Source organism: Cydia fagiglandana, chromosome 16 (assembly GCF_963556715.1).
Source record: "Cydia fagiglandana chromosome 16, ilCydFagi1.1, whole genome shotgun sequence".
In the NCBI taxonomy this organism is placed as follows: domain Eukaryota; kingdom Metazoa; phylum Arthropoda; class Insecta; order Lepidoptera; family Tortricidae; genus Cydia; species Cydia fagiglandana.
Window position 1 is genome coordinate 15,959,109 of NC_085947.1, and position 14,197 is coordinate 15,973,305.

A 14,197-nucleotide genomic window follows, 5' to 3' on the forward strand; every position below is an offset into this window, starting at 1 on the left:
TAGCCTAGTTACGATCGTATATAATAAAAACGCGAATCAAAAGTTACATCATGCGTGAGGGTGAATCAACTTTTTAGTGTCACTGGTACAGATGTAGGGCATAATTGTTTTCCATCGTATTTTCTCGGAAATTTTCGTATTTTTTATGCTAGTTCAATCTATCTCAGTACTTTTAGGGTTCCGTACCTCAAAAGGAAAAAACGGAACCCTTATAGGATCACTCGTGCGTCTGTCTGTCTGTCCGTCTGTCACAGCCTATTTTCTCGGAAACTACTGGACCAATTTAGTTGAAATTTGGTACTCATATGTAAATTAGTGACCCAAAGATGGACATATTTTTTTTATAATTTTAAAATACATAGGTTCAAAGTTATTTAAGAAAATAGACAAATAATGACTATTACCCCCCTTTATCTCCGAAACTACTGGGTCTAAAATTAAAAAAAAAATACTCAAAATAGTTCTTTACCTATAGATGACAGGAAAACCTATTAGAAATGTGCAGTCAAGCGTGAGTCGGACTTATGTACGGAACCCTAGAAACGCGAGTCCTACTCGCACTTGGCCGCTTTTTTGTAACGAGACTGACTGAAATAGTCACACACGTTCGTAAGTTTCCGTGAAAATACGACGGAAAAAAATTATGCACTAAATTTGGCGTTTGTAGAAAACGATTGTCTTGGCTACGGCGTCTGTAAGTTTACAGATTGCGAGTGCTACCAACATTTGAATGCAATTTAAAAAGTTCCTTATGCCATCAATTAATATTAATTATTATATCGGGCTATGCCGTAGTCAGCCCAGTCTATGAAATAATCTCTGTAGTTTTTTTTTATCAAAGATTAATATATTATAATAACTATAAATAATAAGGTTAGGATATGTATATTTAACTGTAACTCAAGTTATAATTAAGTCAGTAAAAAAGAAATTATCCAGTGTATAAAAACTAATTATTTTTAAGATATTGATTACTGCTCAAGTCTGGGTTTAACAAATATTTTTTTTAGTCAGAAATATCTATCATTTACATCAGGTAAAATAATGAATTAGAAAAATTATAATTTAGTCGTAGTATGTGCGCGATTTTAATGAAATTAGGTAATAAATACCTTATGTGTTCTGTGGCTAGGTAACTATTTGTCAAACAAAAATCGAGCGTATAACGGGTTTGGCATTCTCAACCCCGTTATTAGGGTTAAACCTAATGGAATCATTCATTAGGGTTACCCTATCACAGGCTTAATCGAACAAAGGGGATTTCCTAGATTAGTACGCCGTTTCAGATATATGAAAAACCTTATTCCATTCCGGGACATCTGGGACTAAATATTTCCCATTTGTTACAAATGGGAGTAGACTATTTTGAACACTGAAACGGGTAAAGTAAACGCTAAAATATTAAATTGATTTTGTATCTCGATGCTAGCAGCTGTGTTACATATACTAACTATAGACGCCTTTTGTTATAATATATTAGTAAATATAATTTTAAGCAATAAGTGATAGTGTAAAATAACTGTGAATAATAATATAATTATGTAATAATTACTGTATGTTCATTGTGTTGTTGACTTTGTTTTTAATTTTTATTTATTGGGTATCCAATACGTTTATGTTCGTATTATTTTGAGGCATCGAATAAATTACAGATTTTAATTATAATTAGTATGGTCGTTTTCCTTATCCCACTTATCTCAAGCCCTATCAAGAAGTTAGGTAAGAGTTCCATATGTTACTTTACTCTGTGGCCTAAAGCTAAACACCGCAAGACTACAAGACACAGGTATGCGTTAGAGAGAGCTAGATAGAGCATTATCGGTTTTGTTCCACCGCATAATTGTGCCAAAGAAACAAAAGATAGGAGATAAATAATTATAAAGATTCAGGAAAATATACTCCTCCGAATTTGACAGCAGAACTAGATGGTGCAAAAGCCGCAGCTAATCATAAGGTTTTTACCGCGTTATGTACGGAACCTTACAGCGCCATCTAGACTAGCTATCAACTATCAAATTCGTAGCACGAATTTGTTTTAGGGTTTACATATCTTATACTATTAATAAATCTTTGGTTGCGTCTTACGACTCGTAGAAGTTAAATAATCTCCTTATTGATTTAAAGAAAACCAGGAAGGGATGGTGCTTAAAAGAAACTTCAAAATAGGCAAAATATATAATATTATATTTATAATTAGCTAATAGGTACATCCACACAAAGCAGAATCAAAGATAAAGAGCAACAATACATTTTTACGCACACGATAACGTTTATCGACAATCCCTTTCTAATGGACGAACGCTAGCAGGCGTGGTTTGTATGGAGCGGATGAGCGGGTTAGCGAAAAATAGTATAATATGAGCAACGATAACTGGCTCGGACGCGTGCGACGGATTTTACCTACAACCACAGAATAAATAATAGTACTAGGTACAGAATACTCACTATCTAACAAAACGCGTCTGTAATACGATCAGGACACATATGGCCGCTTGGTGGCGACAGCGCCACGCGCGGCTTGTGGCTAACCTGCTACTACGGCACCCGCGTGCGCCCGCTCAAAAAACCAGGCGTGGCTCACTCCGCGGTTTCGTCGCTTTGCTACAGGTACGTAGCTAAGCCGCGCGTGGCGCTGTCGCCACCTAGCGGCCATATCTGTCCTGATCGTAACAGACGGGTTTTGTTAGAGAGTGTGTCTTCTGTACCCAGTACTATTATTTATTCTGTGACAAGACGAAATCACGGATAGGTCGTTATTTTATCGCCTGTCGTGTTGGTAAAGTCGATAAATGCTACCATGACAGTTATGTTTCACTTCTACGTAAAAAGTAAAAAAATACGAGTACATCTTAATGTTGCTAATGGAAATTTGGACATGTGATAGAAATCGATAAAAAAGCAATTTCATAAAACATAGGAAGGTCAATCTAAAACTAGCAGCATTGAAGTGACTAATGAAACTGGGCTATAACCGCGAAAATCGAAGTTCGCAAATTGCGGGGATGTTTCTCTGTCACTCTACAAGTTGCCTCCAGAAACTCGCGAACTAAATTGACAGGTCAATGTACACAAATGATACCACAGTTTGGCCAGTGTTGTTCATATCGATATTTTCAAAAAAGTTTGAATTAGAGAATGTCGGTATTTCCAAAATTGTGCAATTTTATAGTACCTAATAGAGACAAGGATATTGAATAAACATATTGTAATTAAATAAATATTTTATTATATTTATTTTGTTTTATTTGTTAGGAAAACTTACAGCTAGAGTAACAATTAAGTTGTAGGTGATAACATAGAAAAAGTGATTTTGGCTCAAAATACAAAAAAGGCCGGCCCAGACAGGGAAATATTTCGTATAATGTGATTAATTTCTCATTTAATTCGAGTGGTGTGGATGCAAAAATTAAATCGCCTCGGTATCCCTATGGCTTCGATTGTGAAGACCAGTCCCTAAACTGGACGTTTAAGTTGACAATTAGGTCAAGATTTATAGATGGTCAAGCAAATCTTGTCAGTAGACAAAGGCGCGAAATTCAAATTTACTTTGAGACGATATCCCTTCGCGCCTTCATTTTTCAAATTTGCCGCCTTTTTGTACTGACAAGATCTGCTTGACCAAGTATAAATAATTATGGATTAATCTCATCTACCGGCCACATGTATAAAATTAAATCACCAATTTTAGATTTATGGCGACAACCGAGCTCTTGAAATAAAGAACGGCAAGTTGTTGCACACTAACATGACACTGAAATTTGTCAGTTTCTCATCCGCACCTCCTGATTTGATTGGTAACGACACAATCTTACAATCGAATTAACCACTTTTCTCGTCACATTCAAATTAATCGAAATCGTTTGTGACCCCTTTATAATTATGACATGGGTAGTAAGTGCAATATTATACTTATCGATATCATTTTATCGACATATACCCGTGACTATTTTTTCTTTGCTATTCCTGGTATCATTTTATTTGTCAAACTCATGTCAATTTAGTTCGCGAGTTTATGGAGGCGACCTTAATTACGCCGTCATTGGAGTAAAAGAGAAAGATCCCCGCAATATGCGAATTTCGCAACACATGCTGCCTGTTTAGTATTTCATAAATTGTGACTTTGACTGTGAAACGGGCTAGAAGATTGAGAGCATGTTAACAAAATCATTTTAGGATTAACTAAAATCTATTGAAAAGTTTAAACTTTAAAATTTTTACGGTTATTTATATAATTAAGATTATTACAATTATATCACTTAACACAGATAACGTACGTAGGTATACGAAAATAGGTACAAAGTACACCGCAGACGGCAAGATGATACGATAATTAATAGGCCTTGTACAAAGAAATATGTTCACTCTAGAGGAATGCCTTTGGAATGCTATAGGTAGGTAGGCCTACAAATTAACGTCATGTCTAATCCTCGATTATTAAATTATAATACGTAACTAGGTAATACAATTTTTAAATTAATTTGGTATTTATAGCTTTGTTTGACTTTAAAAAGTACAAAGAAAAAGTAAAAAAAAAGAAAAGTACAAAGCACACCACACAGGATCCTAAAGGTCTACCGTCAAAATCGAAAATTCGAAAAAACGTTATCCGCTTCTTTATCTTCAAGCGATAATGAGGCAGAGAAAGAAAAATCGTTTTTCGCGGTAGAGTCTCTTCACTCATGAGCGCCCTTTTTACAGGTGTTCTGCCCTGCCCTTAGACTTATAAAATTTAGCCTAATAAAATGGGGCCCGGGCCTTAAACGATAGTAAAGGACGAATTAATAGCACAGAGTTCATATATTATAGTTTCTTAACTTAATAATTAGCGTTACAAAGCAACTTTACTTTGGTAATTACAAAACATATCATATTCATTATAATCTAACTAAAGTAATTATTATTAGATCAGCAAGCCCATAATTTCATTTAGCGATAAATTAAAATGCTTTGGAGGACTATGATAATTTTACAAACATTTTTTCCTCAAACTAGACTATCTTAATAGTTAGTATAGATCGTGTCATTCACGAAGACGCATGCCTTGACTCGTATTGTCATGTTATTAAAAGTTGCCAGCGTCTACGGTACCTTGCCGAGGGGCGATTTTTTATTGTAGTTTAGGTTTTATTTTTATTTATTTAGTATAATTTTAGTTTATAAGTTTTTATACAACATCTATGTGTGCTTGTCTTTATGAGAATAAATAATAATCAATTTATTAAAAGTTAGATTTGACAAATCTGCGCGTCACAGTGAATGACACGAACTATAATTTTAACATGATGCCAAAACAAATAGGGTAATTCGTCAGTAAATGGCCACCTGTTAGTAACTGGCCACCCTAAAATAAAAATGAATTCTATTCACCTATAAACTGAATTCATTTTAGTAAGTTTGTATAAGGTTTTAATAACTAGCTAGCTTTCAATAACTAGCCACCTTATTCTAAAATGAATTCTGATTATAGGTGAATAGAATTCATGTTTAGTTTAGAGTGGCCAGTTATTGGCCGGTGGACAGTGACTGGCGAATTACCCTACGCATTTTCAAAAATCATGTCCATATATGGCCCATGGGCCTTAAAAATTGTCTTTTTCTAATTTTACGTACAAACTTTACAAAGATTATAGTATACAATAACAACTGCTTTTGCTTACAAAGCAGTATATAAAATAGCTGTTTATTCCAAGCGAGTGATTTATTATTCAAAGGTGTACAAAATCTACTGTTCACGTCATTGTGAGCAATAGTTACAATTTGAGCTTCAAACTTTACGTCTTTTTTTACTTTTAACGTTACAATCAAAACTTTTTAAGGACAAGAAACCAAAGATTTGTATAACACGTCTAAGGGTGGTATTCCATCTGTCCAATGTCATTGCGTCTCACTGTCTCATTGCAAAATGTGAGACGCAATACCTACATAGCGAAGATGTTGTTTTGTGGTAAATAAGGGCTCATTTAGACGGCGCGCGAACTCGCATGCGATTTTAGTTAAGTACATTGCGGACCATTTAGGTTAAAATTACAACAATTCAGCCGACCGATCAAATAACGCAATGTAATGAAACTCGCATGATTCGCATGCCAGGGCTATATAAACCGCGAAAATCGAAGTTCACAAATTGCGGGGATTTTTCTTTGTCCCTCTAATTACGCCTTCGTTGTAGTAAAAGAGAAAGATCCCCGCAATTTACGAATTTCGGTTTTCGCGGTAGCCCCTCAGAGCCGTATGGCGCCATCAACTAGCTTTCAAATCCGAAGCATGACTTTGTCTTAAGACTCTACACATCTTACACAATATTTCAATCTTTGAGTGGCAACACTGTAGTGTCGTCCCGTTTTCTTATATAAATTGGTTTGAAAGGGACGACACTACAGTGTTGCCACTTTTTAATTTCTACTCTTTTTTGCCCGACTGTAAATAAAGGACCGACCACACGAAACGTGCTACAGCGTTAACGGGTTTTATGCTTCACGTTATCGCTATACATTTTGTCCTATAATCGATGGATTACGTTTTTAGCTTTGGTGTGATCGATCCTTTATGTTAGACATGTTTTTTTTTTTATAAATTGTGGCCAGTACCGAACCACAACACGGTTAGTCCATTTGACATTTGTAAAATAACAATAGGTATAGAGTTAGACCAAGAAAAGTTAGCAACGATTTTGATAGCACACGCAGTGCAAGTGTTATTTATACGTCATAATTTCACAGAAGTTTGACGTTTAAAATAACACTTGCACTGCGTGTGCTATCAGAATCGTTGTAGACTTATTTTGGTCTAAATCTATTTACATTCAAGGGATATTATACTAAATCAATTTCTACGAGATCAAAGTTATAAATGTAAACATTAGTATGTATAACATGATTAAGTTGTCGTTGCAAAATTCGCTACTGAACCATTAGGAAAAAAACTTTAGAATAACTTATGTTACGTTATTATTATGTTTATAAACATAGCGACTTGATGCAACGACGAATGGCTAATATTCGTTGTTAATTAAAAAATAAAATAATGTACTTTGTGTATACTATTTCTGAAATAGTATTTCATATAGGGGGTTGTGCACAAATCACGCGAGGTATTCTTGACTACTTTTTGACCCCCCCTCCCCCTTGGTGATATTTGGTGAGGTTTGTGGCTACCCCCCCTCCCCCTACGCAACCTCACGTGTATTTTTTTCATTCGTCCTAATTTTAAGATAAATAGTGTTGTATTTAGAAAATATTGTTTATTTTTCTATTTTCGTTAAATACATTCGCTATTTTGAAGTGCAGAGTGACGAAACCGAGAAAAGGTATTTACTCATGTGGTTGGTTTTTTTTCTTAGTTTCGTTTACTGTAGAAAAATACACGTGAGGTTTCCTTATACCCCCTCCCCCAACGTGATCTATCGTGAGTTTTTCGTGACCCCCCTCCTCCCATCGAACCTCGCGTGATTTGTGCACGACTCCTAGGTAATTCGTTTTTTAGCATTAGAAAGAAGGTAAGCGATCTTGACAAGTCTTTTAATAGAAAAACGCTTTTTAAAAATCAGTAACTATTACTTATGAAAGCAGAAGAATATAAATGATCGTATTACATTCATAACTGTTACATATTTACTGTGAATTATTTTTTAAACGTGTTTTTCAATTAAAAGACGCATTAAGATTGTTTACTTTTTTTCTAAAAGACGAACTGTAGTAATGTAAAAGTGTATGAAACGCTACTTCCTGATAATATTTAATTATTTATTATGCTACAACATATAAACAATGATACAGATACGAAGATATCATATCTTACTGAATCCCTAATATAAAGCTACGTCAGCCAGAGTCATATAACTTAAGTCCGACATTTATTGACAGTCAATAAGGCGTGTGCGTAACGGCTCGATTCGGGAAATGAATTAGAGATTAACTAGATACGATATAGTAAAGATATGTGACGCTCCCCCTGCAAAAGGTATCTCTTATGGCGGCTGGCGCCGCGATTCGGGAAATGACTTAGAGATTCACTAGATATGAAATAGTAAAGACATGACGTTCCACGGCAAGAGGTAGATACCTTCTGGCGGTTGGCGCTTACGCTATTATTAACGGTCACGCTATTATTGCGGCGCTATGCGACGTAAGCGCCAGCCGCCATAAGGTACCTTTCGCCATGGCACGTCACAGTCTTTGCTATTTCGTATCTAGTGAATCTCTAATGCATTTCCCGAATCGCGCTGTAACTTACTTTCTATGCATCTCGCTCGTACTCGCAATACTCGCATATTAGTGCGAGCAACATGTATAGAAAGTAAGTTACGTAGACGTTAGCGAATATGTCAGTTTGACACTGGTAAGGCAGTCGTGGTAAGGCTACTGAACATCAGATCTCCAATTTGTAACTCTAGCTGACGCAAGAAGGCTACGTATGATTTATGGTATATAAAAAGGATTCTGGAAAAAAATACGTAACATAATACTGCATATTGCATTGGCAGATTAAGTTTTCTACGAGACGATATCCCTTCGCGCCTACATTTTTCAAATTCGCCGCCTTTTTTACTGACAAAATCTGCTTGACCAACTTTAAAAACATAATTCTGAACGTAACCTAATTATCACTTTTTCATCTGGCAATGTCTCGAATATTTTGACCTGGCAACATTAAGGTAGCCCGTGGAAGTCAAAGTCTGTGTAGAGCTGTTCCACACGGTTGTAGACTTCGTCGCAAGACGCGAGAGTCTGTGGCAGGATGGCTAGCGCCGCTGTGAGGCTGTCTTCGGAGCCGAAGATCTGTGGCAAGAAATAAAGTAAATTTTATGAAAAAGGATTTTTAATTTAATGCACGTTAGTGATAAGATTTATAGAGCAACGAAATCCCTCTAGTTAGTATGCCATACTATCATTATTAATTAATCCGGGCGTCTGGCAGCTGTTTACCGGTGGGTGCGGGAGTGGATGGACAACAAAGGTTGTAAAATCAATTAAAGGTCTGCAATTTATAGAGCTCTGTTTGGTGTGATATAATAACTAATTATGTATTTAATTCAAATACATATCAATGCTAGGCGTTTTATTTGGGTGACAAGTAGTGCCAGGTGATGACAGTACACAATCACTTGGCATAGGCCTGTGCCTATTTAGTTGCGACGTCTTTAATTAGCATTAACTTTACCGTGTCCGATAATCAGAAGCACTTACAGTTCAATTTACTGCCATATCTTTTATCAGCCAGTATTAACTCTTATCAGCATGAGAGATCGGCATACGGCGTGCGATATTATATAGGTAAGTATTTTTATTTAGTGTCACGATTTCTTTTTACTGCGAAATAACGGACGGTACTACTAATATAGGTACAACAATAAAATTATCGCTGATATTTTACAAATGTTAAAATGTAAAGGTGTATTCGGGTAACTTCAATTCGCTTTCGAATGTCGAGTAATTCCAAAACTCATCCATAATTTCAGAGTCCACAATCGGAATTTCGCGAACATCTGCCAGGTAGAGGACAGTTGGTTCCGTAAAAATTAGTGCCTGGTTTAATTTTCGATATTAGGTTTTCAAATCGGACCCGGAATTCTTTAGGATGCAACCGGGATAACGCTAAAGATGAGAAGGACCCATTGTCCAATTGCCGTAATTGATATAAGGTAAAAAGGTAAGTAATATTAGTTACTTTATATACATATAAGTACAATTACTATTTCTAAGCCATATTTATCTATGTCTTCCAACTCGTCCAAGGTTGACCGGATTCCTCGATAATATAGCGTAATTTTTGCATAAGCATTGCAACTATTTAAAAATATACCTTAACTCATTAAAATAAGGTTTTAAATTGCAACACGGTGTCTTCATTCATACGATAAAAGGTTGGTCACGATTTCAGTTTCCGTATTGTTGAATGTTGTTAGATGCACTTTATTGTTACGAGTATAAATATATCTATACGTACGTTTAAACTAACATTATCAAAATAATGTTTTGAAAAAAAAAGGGCATGGGCAGTGGGGAGACACTCCTTACTTCGGGCAAACTCGGCTCCGTCCGACTCAGCATTGCTCCGAGCAATTATTAGGGTTGACACAACTTGACGTCCCTTTGCGTACACGACCACAGATAAGATAATGACTTGAATTTTGACAACCCTAAATATCCGAAAGGGATAGTGCCATAAGTTAGAAAGGGATATCATGATTCGTTCCTGAATCGCTGTCAAACTTCAGTTTTGTAGGAAGTGTCCCTTCTGTACGGTAGACTATTACTTATTCTGTGGCATGGGTTTGTAACACTAATATAGGTACGAAACAGTTGCTTATAATTTACTGAATGCGCTGGATTGTTTCTGGTCGTCTCCTGAATCATGTAGGCATACCACGAGAGGAACTCCGCAGTCTGTAAGCGTTGAGTTGACTACGGTCTGGCATTCTGTACTGTAGGGACATGGCGGTGACGCGGATTAGAGTCAGCATTATTGGTATACAGTTCGAAGGAGTGAAGGAGCATTTTGTCCAGTCAGTCGCTTAGCACACTGTATAGTGCGCACATATACTTAACTAACTAGTACGACACCGCGGCGCCTGGTTCTGGTCCCATCCTTGTGTAAATATATTTTCGTAACCTTCTGAGATATTTGGAGTCAGAATAAATCGGTGTTATAAACATTAACTTTGTTTACCTCATCTCCTCAATAGGGTCACCCATACCTAAAGTACCTACACGTGTTATCTGTTAAAGTTACCTTCTTAAGTAAGTCGGGCCGGTTGGGCAACGCATGCATCGCCAGCGTGGCCGCTTTCCGGATGTACCACGGATGGAACTCGGCTAGCGTTGAGTTGTACGCGTGCTGGCATTCCGTACATGTGTTGACCGCGTCGTCCGACTCGCCTAGCTTTTTGAGGAACAGTCTTATAAAGTCTGAAACAAAGATGAGATAATGGAATATTTATAGTTGGTCAAACCAATTTGTCAGTCAGTAAGATCCAGGAAAACTATACACATCCTTTTCTTTTGCTAATTTCTGGTGCTAGTACTAGTGTAAGACAAAGATAGTATTATTCTCTATGTCTATGTTTGAAATGAGACAGTCCTTTGACAAACTATATTTCGCTTACAAAAACAATAAGCTGTGACATATAATACGTCATAGTATTCCCCCTACGGCTTTTTCATGTTATGTTAAATCTAACAAGAGCATGTTTAAGCAAAAATTTAAGAGAAGAATGGCTCATATAGCCATGGTCACTTAAAAATCGTAGTTTTCAATTATTTTGTTACTCACATTAGTTTTCAGTGCTATTTGAATGTTATTTATGTTTTGATGACTAAGATAACTTTCAGTATTCATAGTTTCATCTAATTTTATTCACAGAAAATACAGTCTGACGTGGTTTTTCACGCTAACGATTTAGAAAAACCCCTGGCAAAGTTTCAAAACATCCCACAAAAGAGAAATTATCTTAATAGGTATATGTAGAAGGAATATATCGAGTAATTTGTTTTTAAGTGACTTGAACTTGACCCAAATTAATAATATCGTATATCATATGAGTAAATAAATCTTATTAGCAATTGACACAATTAGTTGACTAAATTAATGACTTTGAAATTGATCAAACCTTAGAGACAAACTACTTTTAATAATACAAAAGTAGGTGACATGTAGGCCCCATTCGCACGGCAGCTTTTTACACGCGTTAAAAAAGCGTTTGAATGACACAAATAGATAGCCATGTATGTATTCACACGTCAGCGGTGGCGCTTTTTATCAAGCGTTGTTGGATTTTCCACTTTAAATTATGTCATTAAATCGAATTTAGAGTGTGGACAGATTCAAGCGCTTTTTTAACGCGCGTTGATAAAGCTGTCATGCGAATGGGGGCTTATTCTTTTAACTTACCTACATAAATTACTTCACAAGGCCATTAGTCTAGTTGTTAATGACTGTGCCTGGGAAGCTGGTGGTCTTTAATTTAAATCCCTAATATTGTAAATGCGAAATTGTCTGTCTGTAACCTCTAAACCGATTTAGATAAAATTTGGGAAGGCGATAGTTTGAGGTCTGGGAAACGACATACAACAGTTTTTAAAAACTTTTAGACTTCAATAACTAGCCACCTTATACTAAAATGAATTCTGTTTATAGGTAAATAGAATTCATTTTAAGTTTCGGGTGGCCAGTTACTAACAGGTGGCCAGTTACTGTATTTACCCTACTATTACTGCCTCTTCTGGAACTACAAAAGGATAAAAGGAATGCAATTAAAACTTGATTCACTCTGTTGTGAGATGACCCTACTGCATTCCACAAGCTCCATTATAGTGACCACTTATCACATTCATAGAGTACATGATGGTACATACATTGTTATTTCTATTGTGTGTGTCCAATAACCATGAACATGTTGATCCCCACACTCACACATCAAACTGCTGGGTTAGTTTTGTGATAGTGTAGTTTTTAGGGTTCCGTACCCAAAGGGTAAAACGGGACCCTATTACCAAGACTTCGCTGTCCGTCCGTCCGTCCGTCTGTCACCAGGCTGTATCTCACGAACCGTGATAGCTAGACAGTTGAAATTTTCACAGATGATGTATTTCTGTTGCCGCTATAACAACAAATACTAAAAACAGAATAAAATAAAGATTTAAATGGGGCTCCCATACAACAAACGTGATTTTTGACCAAAGATAAGCAACGTCGGGAGTGGTCAGTACTTGGATGGGTGACCGTTGTTTTTTTGCTTTTTTTTGTTTTTTTTTAATTATGGTACGGAACCCTTCGTGCGCGAGTCCGACTCGCACTTGCCCGGTTTTTTACTTAAAATATGTACATGGTATTGGATTTTTTTTTTACTAATAAGCATTACCATTTAAAATTATAAAGTTAATAATTAATAAGGCTTCCAGTGCCCAGGGCAGGAATCAAACCTTAGTCTTCAGCATCCTCACACAATAATCCCTAGATACTCGTAGATCTCATTTAAATCTCTCAGTATATGCAATCTTGACAATGTTATAATTAAATATCATTTATTATTATCAGGCAACTAAGGCCCTAAGTAATGGTTATGATTACCGTTTTTTTTTTTGGAATAATAGATTATATTTTTAGTTGATATAATGTTGTATTTTCATAATAGACTAGCCTTGTATTTTTGCCTCTTTTTCTTTCTTTTTTGGTCTTTGTATGTTTTTTCGCCATATATGTGAATGTGTTTTGCCATTTGTGATAGTAATCAATAATTTTTATTCAATGTTTACAAATATTTTTGTAAACAATCACAGCATAAATATAAATCATAATATTCTGGTATACTCATATGATTTAATGTCATATTTATTCAATAATAGACCTTATTCCACAGTGATAAGACCCCTCATTCTTATCAAACGAGGAAAAAGCAGTTAATATTATTTCATGGCCAAAATAATGTCAGTTATCTAAAATTATTACTCCAATTCAACACGCTTAAATACTCAAGTGTTATCTTGCAAATTAATTATTTCTGAAACCTCGTATCTCTTTAAACAATGACAATGCAATATAAGTTTTAACCCATTCAAATAAGGTCTATATTTGTAAGACCAAATGAGTGTGAAATTATTTTCCGAAAGTTATACATATAGAAACAGACAACATAGAAAAAGTACTGACCTAAACCTCTGTGGAGCCTCAGCATCGTTCTAGAGCCAGAGACGAACCCGCTTTTCTCGTGTAAGTTTGTTTCCTTCTCGTACTTCATCATTTTCTTAAAAGAATCATAGTACACAGCGTCTTCACCATCCTTGTGTTTATCCATCACCTTTATTTTGCTTTTGACGTCGCTGCTCACGAATGAGAACACCGAACCGATGAGATTTAAGAACCTGGACAAATATTCTCATTAATATTTTATAAGTAAACCAACTACAAAGTTTCATAATAAAGAAATTCGCTTACTTGACTAGTTCATTGTATCCATCAATATACGCTTCCACGACAACATCGTCGTCTTCTTTTAGGCTTCGTTGGAAGCTTTGGTGTACGTAGTGTAAATCCAAAGTGTTCTCGTTGGACATTTCTTTTAAAAATGTACAAAAATATAATTGTTTGTACTTGATGAGCCAGCTGGCTGCTTTTCCTTTCAACTCAGACTGATTGGATGAGGATTTTTCATTCATTTGATTTGACGCTGACAGTCCAGCCAGATGTCAAAATCAGTGTT

The 14,197-nt window shown here is 35.8% G+C and overlaps 1 protein-coding gene and 1 long non-coding RNA gene across 2 annotated transcripts; one reads left to right on the forward strand and one right to left on the reverse strand.

The window, feature by feature from the left end:
* Nucleotides 1-2,659: 2,659 nt before the first annotated feature.
* Nucleotides 2,660-4,539, forward strand: LOC134671654 (uncharacterized). The gene is made up of 2 exons (XR_010099241.1): nt 2,660-3,012; nt 4,019-4,539. It is a non-coding gene; the product is annotated as an uncharacterized LOC134671654 (long non-coding RNA).
* A 3,607-nt stretch (nt 4,540-8,146) lies between these two features.
* On the reverse strand, nt 8,147-14,119 carry LOC134672034 (ceramide-1-phosphate transfer protein). The gene is made up of 4 exons (XM_063529933.1): nt 13,933-14,119; nt 13,648-13,859; nt 10,732-10,907; nt 8,147-8,777 (listed from the first exon to the last, which is right to left on the reverse strand). The coding sequence occupies exons 1-4, from the start codon at nt 14,049-14,051 to the stop codon at nt 8,649-8,651; spliced, it is 636 nt and encodes a 211-aa protein (XP_063386003.1). The 5' UTR covers nt 14,052-14,119; the 3' UTR covers nt 8,147-8,648.
* Between the last annotated feature and the right edge of the window lie 78 nt (nt 14,120-14,197).

Bases quoted from the DNA above. Each gene is read 5' to 3' on its own strand.
- LOC134672034 (XM_063529933.1), bottom strand. From the start codon at position 14,051: ATGTCCAACGAGAACACTTTGGATTTACACTACGTACACCAAAGCTTC. The intron at 13,860-13,932 runs GTAAGCGAATTT...ATATTTGTCCAG, and splicing joins GGATACAATGAACTAGTCAA to GTTCTTAAATCTCATCGGTT. The intron at 10,908-13,647 runs GTCAGTACTTTT...TCTTTGTTTCAG, and splicing joins GAGGCTCCACAGAGGTTTAG to ACTTTATAAGACTGTTCCTC.